The 13,491-nt window shown below is 41.4% G+C and overlaps 1 protein-coding gene across 1 annotated transcript in view; it reads left to right on the top strand.

The window, feature by feature from the left end:
* The window catches only part of ETV6 (ETS variant transcription factor 6), a 243,817-nt gene that overhangs the window by 216,918 nt on the left and 13,408 nt on the right, over positions 1 to 13,491 (top strand). The window contains exon 5 of the mRNA XM_037846667.1: positions 5,365 to 5,910. Coding sequence (XP_037702595.1) covers positions 5,365 to 5,910 — 546 coding nt within the window. The remainder of the gene's footprint in view (positions 1 to 5,364; positions 5,911 to 13,491) is intronic.

Genomic DNA, 13,491 nt, shown 5'->3' with positions numbered 1-13,491 from the left:
GAATCTTCTCCTTATCCATTTAAAAAGCCATTCCAACATGTTTGGTATTTGCAAACGCAGCAACACCCCACTTCTCTGGTACCAAAATCTGTTCCAGTTTGCTAATGCTGCTGTTATGCAAAATACCAGAAATGGATTGGCTTTTATAAAAGGGGGTTTATTTGGTTACACAGTTACAGTCTTATGGCTCTAAAGTGTCCAAGGTAACGCATCAACAATCGGGTACCTTCACTGGAGGATGGCCAATAGTGTCCGGGAAACCTCTGTTAGCTGTGAAGGCACGTGGCTGGCGTCTGCTCTGGAGTTCTGTTTTCAAAATGGCTTTCTCCCAGGACATTCCTCTCTAGGGTGCAGCTCTAGTGAGTTCCTTCTGTTTGTGAGCTTTTTTATAGGGCTCCAGCAATTTAATCAAGACCCAAGATGAATGGGTGGGGTCATACCTTCATGGGAACAATCCCATCAACAGGTCACACCCTAATTGAAGGTGTTACTCGTCATAGCTCCATGGAAACAATCAAAAGGTTCCAACCTAATCAACACTAACATGTCTGCCCCCATGAGATTGCATCAAAGATAATGGCGTTTGGGGGGACACAATACATCCAAACTGGCACACCACTGATGTCAGATAATCATGTATTTGCTTTAGCCCATAACACACACCAATCTCAGTAAAATAATACAAACACTACCACCACCAATACTATTACTAGAAACAGTCTAAACTTATTTTACCATTATGTTTATCCCACTAGGGATTGACAGTTAACTGACCTGTGTTTTAAAGTTATTTGAAAGTTTCTCTCTGTGTGGTTGTACCACCACTCAGTTCATGCTTATGTTCATTTGCTTTATTTTGCTTTCAAATCCCAAGGATTGCTTTTTAAATTTAATTTTATTTCAAAATTGCATAAATTATTTATGTTTCCAAAGTTAAGTCTTTATAACAAAGTGTGTTCAGAGAAGTCTAGCTGCTCTCCTTCTTCCTACCCTCATTCTTAGGTAAACAACTTCAGTTTTTTTTTATCCCTTTATATACACATGCAACTCTAAATGTATATATTAGTATTCCCCTCCCCATTCAAGTTTATTGGAATACAGTTGTTCATAAGTAGCCCATTTAATGTCTGTAGGACCTGTAGTGATGTTCTTTCTTTCATCCCTGATATTGGTAATTTGTATTCTCTGTTTTATCAACTAGTCTTGCTAGGGTTTTACCAATTTCATTAATCTTTTCAAAAACCAGTTTTTGCTTAAGTTAATTTTCTCTGTTGTGTACTTTTCCTATTTCGCTGATATCTGCTCTTATTTTCTTCCATCTACTCACTTTGGGCTTAATTTTCTCTTGTTTTTTCCTAAAAGCTTTTTAAGGTGAAAATTTAAATCAATGATTTTTAAACCTTTCTTCATTTCTAATTAAAACATTTAAAGCTAGAAATTTTTCTCTATGGCACTGCTTTAGCACTTCCTACAAATTTTGATGATTTGTATTCATTATAATTCAGCTCCAAATATTTTCTAATTTCTCTGGTGATTCCTTTTTTGATCTGTGGGTTTATTTTCTATCTTCTGTTCAGTTTCTAAATATTTGAGTCTTGCTGTGATCGATTTCTAATTTAATTTTGTAATGGTAAGAGAATATATCTGAATTTTCAGTTTGCATTCGATATATAAACCTTTTGTTATAGCCCAGCATATAGTCTTAATTTAGTAAACATTTCATATGCCCTTGGAAAGAATGTGTATCCTGCAGTTGTTGGATGTAGTGTCTTTGGATGTCAGTTAGCTCAAAGTGGGTGATAGTTTTATTCAAATCTTCTATGTCTTTACTTATTTTTTTCTCTACTTGTTACTGATAGAGGTATTAAAATCTCCTAGAGTTTTTGCATATTTCTGCCTGTAGTTATGTCAGTTTTAAGTGCAAACACATTTAGGATTGTTATATCTTCCTAATGATTCTTTTTCCATTATGTAATACCCCTCTTTATCTCCAGTAATACTTTTGTCTTGAAGTCTACTTTGATATTAATATGGCCGTACCAGCTCTCTATGTCTTTTTCTACCTTTTTTTCCCAACCTGTATATATATTTATATTTAAAGTGCATTTCTGTAGAGTTGGTCTTAGATATAGAATTCTGGATTTATTCTGGATTTATGGTGGGTTTTTTTTTTCTTTCTTTTAGGACTTTAAAGATATTATTTCGTTGTCTTCTGACCTCCAGATTTTTTTTAAAAAGAAGTTAGTCATCATTCCTATCATTATTCCCCAGTATGTGGGGTCTGTGTGTGTTCCCCCCACTGCTTTTCCTGGTTGCTTTCAAGACTTTTCTCTTTATCCGCGGCTTTCAGTAGTTTGACTATCATGTGCCTGAATGTGGTTTCATTATATTTGTCCTGCTTGGGGCTTGCGGAGCTTCTTAGATCTTTAAATTGTTTTATGTTTACCAAATTTGAGGGTAATTTGGCTATTTTTTCCTCCATCTTTTGTTTTGCCCCGTTGTCTCTCCACTCTTCTTTGACATTAATTACATATATATATTAGACACTTGATTTCCACAAGTCACTGAGCTTCTATTCATTTTTTAGATCATTATATATTTTTAAATTTCTATTAATCTGTCTTTAAATTTATTAACCCTTTCTTCTGGCATTTCCAATCTGCTGTTAAGTCCATTCAGTGAATTTTTCATTTTAGGTGTTATTCGTTTCAGTCCTAGAATTTTCATTTTGTTCCTTTATAGTTTCCATTCCTTTTCTGAAATTCTGCAGCTTTTATGGCTCATTACAACCATCTTTTCCTTTAAGCACTTGAACCTGTTTATAATAACTGCTTTAAAGTTCTTCTCAGCTAATTCTAATACCTGGTTACCACAGAGTCTGTTTCTAACTGCCTTTCCTCTAGATTATGGTTCACATTGTTCTATTTCTTCATGTCTAAAAATAATTACTGTTTAATGAACATTATTGATACCATATTGTAAAGACTCTGGGTCATGTTATATTCCTCCAAAGTGTTGGCTTTTGTTCTAGCAGGCAGTTAAATTACCAATCACTTTAGAATTTTGGAGACTTGGTGTTCTATTTTGTTAGGACAAATATGTTTCAATATTGTCTTTAGTTCTCAGGCAAATCCCTTATTCCTGGAGCATAGCCCTTATGCCTAAGATATGGCAATTCTTGGGTAATTGAAAGCCCAAGCTGTTGATAGGACACTTCCAACTTGTTGAGACTCAGACTCCAAACTTGATCTCCACTACAGTGGCCAGAAACTGAGATTTTTGCTCATCTCTTTCAACCACACAATGGTTGCTTTCCACTGAGCTCCTGAGAGTCTCCCCTGAACTTGTGCTCTTTTGGAGTCAGATAAGAATTTGAGGGAACTTTCTATGCTGATTTAGTGACTATACCCTCTGAAGCTCTGTCCTTCGTGAGATTTGTCCCTAAATTTCCTGCCATCCTGGAAGCTCCATACTCTATCCTCTGACATCTTAAGCAACTTCCTATTTTCTAGCTTCTCCATGCTGCATTGATTCAAAAGTGCCCTCAGGAGAAAAGCTATATAAATTTGGATCTCAGTGCAATTCCCTTCTTTCAAGAGTTAAATCTTCAGTTTTTGCCTTCTTTTGGTCACCTTCCAGTATCTTCAAGTAGTTTTTTAACAAGTATTTTTTCCAGACTCTGTAATTGCTATTTGTGGAAGGGTTAGCCTGATACAAGCCATTCTGCCATTACTGAAACTAGAACCTTCCTCCCCCACCCTTTCTCAGATAGATGGTAGCATAACAAAAACACTTTTCTTCCATCATTCTTTTCTTATCTAATAAAAGAGCCTAGAGATAATTCCTTAGAAGAAAATTAAAATACTCATTCCATGTTATAGCTGCATGATACTCCAATGTTTAGATGTACTATGATTTATTAAATCAGTCTCCTATTGGTAGCTATTCCAGTGATGAAGCACTGGCAACAGATTATACAGCAGTCACAAAATGAGCCCTTTGCTTTCAGGGAGATAATCTTTTAATGATTGTGAACAGTGTTTCTTTTGTTCGCTGTTTCATGTGATAGGCAAGATTTAGTGGAGCCTTAAAAAAGTTCCTGTTGTCCTGTTAACCCTGTTAAAACTTTAAGAAACTACCACTTCTGTCTCCACTCACTGACCCTACCAGATTCCCAGATCCCCTTTTAATGTTCTTCATGTAAATATTGTCTTAATGGACAAAAGTGATATCTTTGACTTGCTTTATTAAGAATCATCAATGAATCTTTGACTAGAACAGGAACCAGCAAGCATGTGCATTCTTTGGTGAGATGGCTCTGGGAAAAGATACAGCTAGAGAGACCTCACTGAGATGGGTGGGGGACCCTGTAGAAAGTTCCATTTTCATGGGCAGATTTCTGTCTGTCTCTCAGAGCCTTAGCAGGGACTCCTAGAGCTGCACTGTGCTGCTCTGTCCCTCAGCCCAGCCCCCAGAGCTATTTCTGTTGCTTCCCTTGCAGAGCTGTGTACCCTTCTGATGTTGAACTCGTGAGCTTGAAAGTTCAAGTGGGAAGGGTGGAGGTATTGTTGGGGGTGTCCGTCCATCCTTCTTCTCACCCCTACCTGCCTCTCAGCATTTGTAGGGTCTGGGCACACAAGAACAAGGTGCTCCTAAAAGTTCCTTCAAGCACAATGAAACTGTCATTCTGAAAACTAGGGCCACTGTTTATACTTACAGTGCAGCTTTGGTCCCTGGGTCTACATAGCAAAAGAGCAGTGTACTATAGTCTGGCTGGAGTCTGGGTTCTAATCGCCTGGCTGTGGAACCCTGGGTAAGTTACGTATGTTCATTGTGCCTCCGTTTGATACCTGTGAAATAGAAGTGGTCATGGTATCTCCCGCTTAGGCATGTTGTAAGCTCTAAACAATTTAATCCAGTGCCTAGGATATAGTAATTCTTAATCATCATCACCTTCACTTTTATCATGAACACCAACAACAGCTTTTGAAATTTGGTTATGAAAATGTAAGTCAGTAAAAGTGTCTAGAGAGAAACCCCAAAGACCCTTCCAACTCTGAAAGCCACATAGAAGTATTAAGTGAGAAAAAAATAAAGAATGAAAGTTTGGCTTCATTGTGTTTATAAGCCACTAGTAGGTGATTAATGGAATGTTTGTGGACATTCTTAGCTTGTCTAGTGGTAGGAAAAGAATTCCAAGCATGTGCAATTTTGATGATTGTTTTTACCACTGAGAAAGATACTCCGCATCCTGGGATGAAAGTTGCTACATTGCACAGGTTCCTACTTCATAGTCTGAGCCACCACGAGGTCCCTTTCCTGACAATTCATAGGGGTCTGTGGTTGTTTTTCCCTCTCCTCCAGATAACTGTGTCCAGAGGACCCCACGGCCATCAGTGGAGAACCTGCACCACAACCCTCCCACCATTGAACTGTTGCATCGCGCTAGATCACCCGTCACAACCAACCACCGACCTTCTCCGGACCCAGAGCAGCGGCCCCTCCGGTCCCCCCTGGACAACATGATCCGCCGCCTCTCCCCAGTGGAGAGAGCCCAGGGGCCGAGGCTCCACCAAGAGAACAACCACCAGGAGCCCTACCCTCTGTCAGTGTCTCCCATGGAGAATAACCACTGCCCACCGTCCTCTGAGTCCCACCAGAAGCCTTCCAGCCCCCGGCAGGAGAGCACGCGGGTGATCCAGCTGATGCCCAGCCCCATCATGCACCCTCTTATCCTGAACCCCCGGCACTCTGTGGATTTCAAGCAGTCCAGGCTCTCCGAGGACGGGCTGCACAGGGAAGGGAAGCCCATCAACCTCTCTCATCGGGAAGACCTGGCTTACATGAACCACATCATGGTCTCTGTCTCGCCACCCGAGGAGCATGCCATGCCCATTGGGAGAATAGCAGGTAAGTCCTTTGAGCCTTGTCACTAGCCTCACACCTTCCCCAGTTAGTGCCCTCAGAGACCCTGCCAGGGCAGGTGGAGGCTTCTGCCTGCAGAAGGCAGAATCCCTGATGGGACAGTTAATGAGCCACTGGGATGGAGTAGTTAACGAGCAAATGTCCAACTCCCAGGTGAAAAGGAGAGTGATATCAGAGGCATGGCTAAGTGAAAACATTTAAAATAAAAGGTTTATGAGAATATTAATAGTCCTATACTGAAGTTTCCAGCAGCTAATTAATGGCCAGCCCCAGCATAAAGAACCTTTGTCTCGGATCCAGGCCTGTAATTCCATCCTGTGGGCGGGAACTCAACACAGCCTGCACCTCGGGAGGGGCTAGGAGAAAAGAAACAGGATCATAGTGTTCCAGGCAGGTGCTGCTGGGTCATTTGGACGGAGGAAACCGCTCCCACATTCTTTTTCTTTTGTGATGACAAGCCCAAATTTGCTTACCTAAGGCGAGAAATGAAACTGGTGAACAAATCTACACATTGTATTTGTGCTCCTCCGCCCATAATTTGCATGAAGTCATCCTTCCAGAAAGCCTAATCCTCCACCCATTTGGCAAGGTTAGCTCTTTTCCTAGAGTGTCTCTTGTTCAGGAAACACGTGTTGAGCACCTACTGTGTACAGATTAGCACATCAGGAAGTGGGGGTACAGAGCAGATTTAACACACAGTCTCTTTCCTCAAGGAATTTGAAATTTGGTGAGAGAGACAGATATGAAAACCACTAAGATATAAGGCACAGTGAAGTAACTCCTATGTCCCATTCACTCAGTGCACAGCCATTCATTGAGTACCCGCTGGTGCCCAGATAATGATGTGCTGCAGGAGCAAAGCAGAAGGGAGGGCTCATTTTAACTGGAGGAACCAAGGAAGGTTTTTCAGGGGATGTAGCTGGATGCCGAAGGTGATTATGCTTTCACTAGAGGGATGGAGGCAGAGAGGACGTATCTGTTCAGGGTAAGGTGGGAATCGCCCCTTCTTCCATGAGCTGAATGCCAGGACTGAACTCCAGCCGGCTGCTGGGGTGCTATTCCTAGAGACCTCCATTAACTACCCCTGCCTTGACTCACTGTCCCTTTTTGTATTTAAATATTTTGTTTCTATATTTTTCTCTGGTTCCAAATGCACCTCTGACATTGCCTCAGTTTTATTATAATTTACATCAGAAATGCAAAATCAAGAAAAGAAAATGGCAAAGAAATGTGATTTATGTTTTTAAAAGACCATGAAGAATTAAATGATATGCATCTAGGATTCACTTCAAAATGATCTCACAAGGGTAGGAAGCAGGGAATGAATGAGTGGGGTATACATAAAATAAGCTGGATGATGGATGTGTGGGCTTCTTACTGTTCTCTCTACTTTTACATATATATTAGTAATTTTTTAATAAAAAAGAATCCGTAAAAAGAATGAACTGGGGATGAAGAAGCAAAGAGCTTAGATGCAAAGAACTCAGGTAAAGCTTGTGAATTTCTCCAGGTAATTAGAGAAAGAGGATGGGGTCAGTGTTCTGCTGTGAACAAGAAAAATGACTTGACTTCTGATTTCCAGGCAAGAAATATATAGCAAGTTTTGTTTTTCACATGGTCTGTACAACAGTACTTAGATTTTACAGATTCTTTTTACCAGTTTTTAATTCTCAGGAGAGCTTTTTGAAGTCACTTCATTTTAAGTGGAAGGGGAAATTAACCCCTGGAAGGTAAAGGTCAATTGGGGTCGGGTTGGGGGGCTGCAGGAGAGCCCCTCTCTGCACCTTCACCTGCTGGCTGCTGTCCCTGTGCTGCCTTTGTGAGCCTGGCTCCCCTGTGACTCTGCCTTCACCCTAGAACTTCTTGGCAAACTAAGATAAGCCCATAAATCAAGAAAGTTAAACCATTTAGACTCATGGAGTTATTTTTTCCCTTGTTTCATAGGCTTATAAGTTTCAAAATATTAGTCTCTTAAAATTACACTACCCTATTTTTTAAGTCTTGAACATCGGAATTGTTCAACGATGAATGTAGTCTCATCAGTAAGAAGCTACTTGGAATATCTTAGCAACCGATGATGGTCTTTGGTACATCTGGATGCCTTCTCTCTAGAGAATGCACAGAAAGGGGAATCCATGCTTTTCTTTATGGCTGTAGGAAGTAAAAATTTTCATGCATAAGAACCCTGGGCACCTAAATCCTTTGGGGAAATGTAACTCTTTGTATTTGACAGAGTTCCCCCACAGCTGTTAATTATTAGTGCTTTAATGGGGTCTTGGTTGGCTAGGCTGCTATGGCGCATACCACACAATGGATTGGCTTAACAGCAGGAATTTATTGGCTGAGAGTTTCAGAGTCTGGAATCCAAATCAGGACAACGGCACGGCCTTGCTTTCTCCCTGAAGGGTATATGTTCTTGTGCTGGCTCACCGCTGCAATCCTTGGGGTCCCGTGGCTTGCATCTTTTGCCTCCTATCATAGGTCATGCACTCTCTTTCCTTGCCTCTGCTCTCCTGGTTTCCGCTGATATCCAGACTCGGGTTCCTCTCTGGCTTTCTCTACCTGACTGCATCCAAAATTCCTCTGCTTATAAAGGACTCCATAATGTGGATTATAGCCCACTCTGGTTCTGTTGGGCCACCCCTTAACTACAAATAACATCTCCAAAAGGTCCTGTTTACAGAGGGTTCACACCCACAGGAATGCAGATTAAGATTAAGAACTTGTCTTTTTGGAGTATATAATTCAACCTACCACAAATGGTGTATTAAAAAGCTTTAAACTCCCCAAATGTATGCAATTACTAATTTAACTAAATCCAGGATTAAGGTATTGCTTTTCTCAAGGGTGAACTGAGGGGGTTGAACTGGATGCTCTCTGACATTCCTTCCAGCTCAGCAATTCTGCGATGTGACACTTAGTCTTGAGTTTTCTTCGGAGGGTTACAAAATCATTACATTTCCAGATGCCTTTGTTTTATTTTGATACCCCTGCCCCTCCACTCCAACCCTTCTGCTGGGGTTTTGGACCACTCTGTTTCTTGTAAAATTGGTTCTGTTTATTGGAAGTCCAATGCATTATGTGATCTCTACCTATGAACAGCCATAAAAATCCTTTACATCTCTATAAAACAGCAGTTAGATAAGAAAACTTCATTCCTTACAGTTTTTTGAGTACAGCACAAAAAGAAATGAAGGTGCTGTAGGCTGTCACACTGATGAACACCATATTTGGAGGGTATAGATGGAAAACACTACTAAAAATGTGGATCAGAAAACAAAACCAAATTTTTACACATTCAGATATAACTCGCTCTGGTACCCCAGGATTTTAAAGCACTGTTCTGCATTCTCGTGGGGGGAAGTGTTGTCACGGAGGTGTAAGATGCAGTCTGTCACCTAGGAGCAAGAAAACATAAGCACAGTTACCTATAAAAGGGCAGTACGTGACAGGTGTCTTCTACGACATACCTTAGGAAGTCAGGGAAGGCTGCATGGAGGGGCTGGCTTTTAGCTGGGCTTTGATGAATGCTTAGAGTATGGACAAAGGAAAATTAGTGAAAAAGAGGTCATTCCAGATGGAGATGGGCAAAGCAAGACAAAGCCAAGTCACTTTCTATTTCAGGTAGAAATGTAAATCCAAGTTAATCTAGGTCAATTAAAAGTCCATCATAATCTATCTTTTTTTTCACTTTTTAATATCTCTTGAAATTAGGATGCATCAAACAATTAAGGAATTACTTGCATATTTATAACAGTTTGCTTAGTTATGCCATGCAGAAAAACGAAAATCAATAAAGGAAATTCAGTAGGTGGTAGACAGTTTAAATACAAACCACAAATTAGATCTGTTTAAATATAGCATGTGACTTATTTTTAAAGGTGTCACTTCCTTTTCAAAGAATAAGAAGAGCTGTTATTAGGAGTTTAACAAGCTGAAATGGCTAACATTTATGGGACGGAGTTTAACATAGGAAAGTGAAACAAGAACCCGCGGTTCTGTTTTTTATTTAATAGCCAGTGTAGTATATAACAATGAGCAGTTTACTTCTTTTGGTGCTTATTTTCTATTCTCCTCAGAAAAGGGTTGCTTGAGGTGGTGGTGGAGAGTTGGGAGGAATATCTGTTGACCTTCTAGCATTTTCTCAGTCTATAAAAGTTTTACTAGCCTGTGTCCCAACATGTTTCAAAGCCAAAAAGTATATTGGCAGCAAGCACCTGTGGGCTGATGAAGCGTCATGCTAGTGACGCCGTGCATCAGGTTTTTAATGCATACAAGTTCCCTCTTAGAATTACATGTTTTCAAAGCTGAAGGGCCTTTTACAGATGAAATGACATCCAGACATATCCAGCATCCGTGAGCCTCAAACCTCTGTCCAGCGTCCTTCCCATCACACTTGCTTCCTTCTGGTCTAGCCTCTACTGCAGGGATGGGAGGCTACAGCCCCTGGGCCAAATCCAGCCACCGCTGCCTGTTTTTGTAAAGCAAGTTTTATTGGAACACAGTACACTCACTTGTCACCTACTGTCTGTGGCTGCTTTCCCTCTGCTGTATGCAGAATTGCATAGTGTTGCAACAGAGACCGTATGGTCCACAAAATATAAATTCATGCTATTTAGCTCTATACCAAAAAACTTTGCTGTCTCCTGCGCCTAGAGCAGAGTTTATTAGTGTGGTCAGACACCATCTAGAATGAGGGAGTAGAAGACATGGTCATTTTGGGTGATGAGTTAGGTCAAAGACCCGGGAGGAATGATAACAAGTGATGTAAGAGAGTAGACGAGTCCTGGACTGCAAACTATGTTTGTAGACCTATCTAGAATAGTCACAATAACATAATTAATAACATAAATAAAATACAGCAAAGAAAATTATCATTGCACACCCAAATTATGAACTTTTCATTCATTGATTCAAAAAATATCATGCATCTACTGTGTGTCACATTGTTCTAGGTGATGGGGGCACAGCATCTCTAAATGCCAAATTTTGTGTCTGCCAACCTAAGGCAATATCCATCTTAATTGATGCCATCAAACAAATTAAGCTCCTACTTTGGTTTTAATTAGACAGTCAGGGCTTAAAAGAAAAAATTTGTAAAAAGTTCTTCATTCAGTTAAGACCTGTCTGCTTGTCCCTTCCTTAGCCTTAATCCAAAAATCCGCTAAGGAAGCAAGATTCATTGGTAAACTGAGAGTTGTTTTATAATCCCCATTTGAAACACAGAAGTGGGGACTTCAGACATGCATACAGATTTAGTTGTTCCGAGTCCACAACTCACCCAAACAGAGAATGTTTCCTTTCTTGTGTTTTCTCCCAACTGTTATGTCTCGATTTTCTCTGCAAACATGAACTTCTTTGTTGGTTAGCTGATTGACCCCTCCCAGCTTTGCAGTCTTTTCATTCCTGCTTCCTCTTGTAGCATTTCATTACAACCTTTTGGATCCTTAAACGCAGCCTTTGGGGACTTTAAAAAATATATATGTTTATTATATATCAAGGTTCATCTTTAATAGAAACAAAAATATTCTAATCAGAGAAACATCAAGTTCCCGTATTGCTTATTGTAACCTGACTAGAAGAACATTGTATTTTCTTGATTTGGTTTTATTGACTGGATGAGTTATATCTACATAGAACTGAAACAGTCTGTCCTGGAAGCCTCCAATCTTAAATCAGATCAAGAAAAAGAAATATGAAACTCCAGGGAAAGCTGTTTGAGACTTGTCCTCAGGGGCTTTGGGGATCAGAGGAAGTAATGCTGGATTCTTACCTCTTGCTTCCCCATATCTGCTTCCTCCCCAGCAGTATTTAGTGCTGGTGAAATTTGGTTCAAATGAGGCTCAAGGATGATTTTTTTTTTTTCTTTTTTTTTTCTTTTTCTTTTTTAATGAGCTTCAGAGACAGCCTGAAGGGAAAAGGATGTCGTAAAAGAGAAGTCTAAAGGGATTGGAGTGAAAGTGGAAGGGCCAGTCTTGTCCCTGTTCCCTTGCCTGTGTGTGTAATAGCTGTATTTGGAGGAAAGAAAAGACAGTGTTTGGGGGTATCTCCGTAAGCCCAAAGGTCTCAGGCTTTTTAGTACCAGCCAAAAGAGCCACCCCCTCCCCCCGTGTCTCAGACCCCTACAGAGCTCCTGACCAGGGTCCTCAGGGGCAGACCCTAGGGAGTGTCCTGGGGAAGCAGGAGTGCGGGGGAAAGTCACGGACTCGGGACTTGGCAGGCTTGGAATCCAGTTGTGCTTGCCCCAAACTGAGGTGCTCAGTGTCCCTGAGGTCTAGTTTTCTCATCTGTAATAATGAAAATCATACCCATTTCTGGGCATAATGAGACAGCATGAATAGGTTAATTACTAAATGTCAGTGTCCCTCCTCTGCTCCATTTCTCTTTCCTTTACTCCAGGGCTGTCGTCCTCTCATCTGAGAAAGAGGGAAGAGCCCCACCCAGAGCTGCTCTGGGACACTGACAGGGAACATCCCAGCCTGGCCATTTGTTTCTAGACATCCTGGTTGGCACAGTGTGCCCTTTCAAGGCCAAATTAGTTTCCTTACTTCCTTGGAGATTAACTTCCGCATCCCCTCCCTCAGCCTCCTCCAGAGCTTTGCCTGAGGCCCGTGTTCAGAAGAGATAGATAAGATGGTGCCTAGGGTCCGATTAGCCTTGAGGAGGGGCGGGGTCCTTCACACTAGCAGGAATATTCAAGAGGCTCTGACTTCTGTCCTGGCTGAGTCACTCTACTTTCTTTTCACTCCGAACCACTGAGGACTTTAAAAGAGAAGGAAATTTCAGGACAGTGTTTTTAAAAGATAAAACAGCAACAGCACTGTGGCTGGGTGGAAAATAATGGAAGGGGAATGAGGAGGCTGGAAATTCCAACTTAAGGGTGCACATTTCTGCAGTTCAAAATCCTTACCTCTTTGCAGTCCCTGGACATGAATTCCCAGGCTGCACCCAAACCTGAGCAAAGCAGAGGCTGGGGAGTTGCAAGATTCCAGCTGTGGGCTTCATCCTGCCATATGGTGTGAGTTTCAGATACCAGTGTTCCCAGCCTTGCTCCACACCTTATGTAACCAGAGGTGAAGAGGTCCAGCCCTGTGTGAGCTGCAGTTTCTCTGCCCTGATGCAGCCAGGAAGTGTAGATTTGTATTCTTTGCCTCAGCGTCTCCATGCCCCAGCTTGCCACTGAGCACATATGGTTTCTGTTTTCCTAAGCCAAAGCAAAGCACAAGCAGTTGTCCTCTGCATATCAACACAGGGTTGGCTGCACTGAATTTATCAACTTTTGGCTTCTATGGAATGGCCCATTTAGAAGGGGGGGTGGGTAACAGGGAGCCTGAGCTGCAGATGGCCCCCTAAATGTTGTGAACCCAGCGATCCCACAAGCAGGGTTACTCAACCTCGGCACAATCAATGTTCGAGGCTGGATAATTCTTTGTTGTGGGGACTGTGCATTGTAGGATGTTCAACAGCATCCCTGGCCTCTACCCACTAGATGCCAGTAGAACCCTCCTCAAATCGTGACAACCCAAAATGTCTGCAGACGTTGGCTAATGTGCCCTGGGCAACACT

Source organism: Choloepus didactylus, chromosome 8 (genome assembly GCF_015220235.1).
Source record: "Choloepus didactylus isolate mChoDid1 chromosome 8, mChoDid1.pri, whole genome shotgun sequence".
NCBI classification, from domain to species: domain Eukaryota; kingdom Metazoa; phylum Chordata; class Mammalia; order Pilosa; family Megalonychidae; genus Choloepus; species Choloepus didactylus.
The sequence above is the reverse complement of the archived record's forward strand: the minus strand, read 5'-3'. Positions and strand labels throughout refer to the sequence as shown.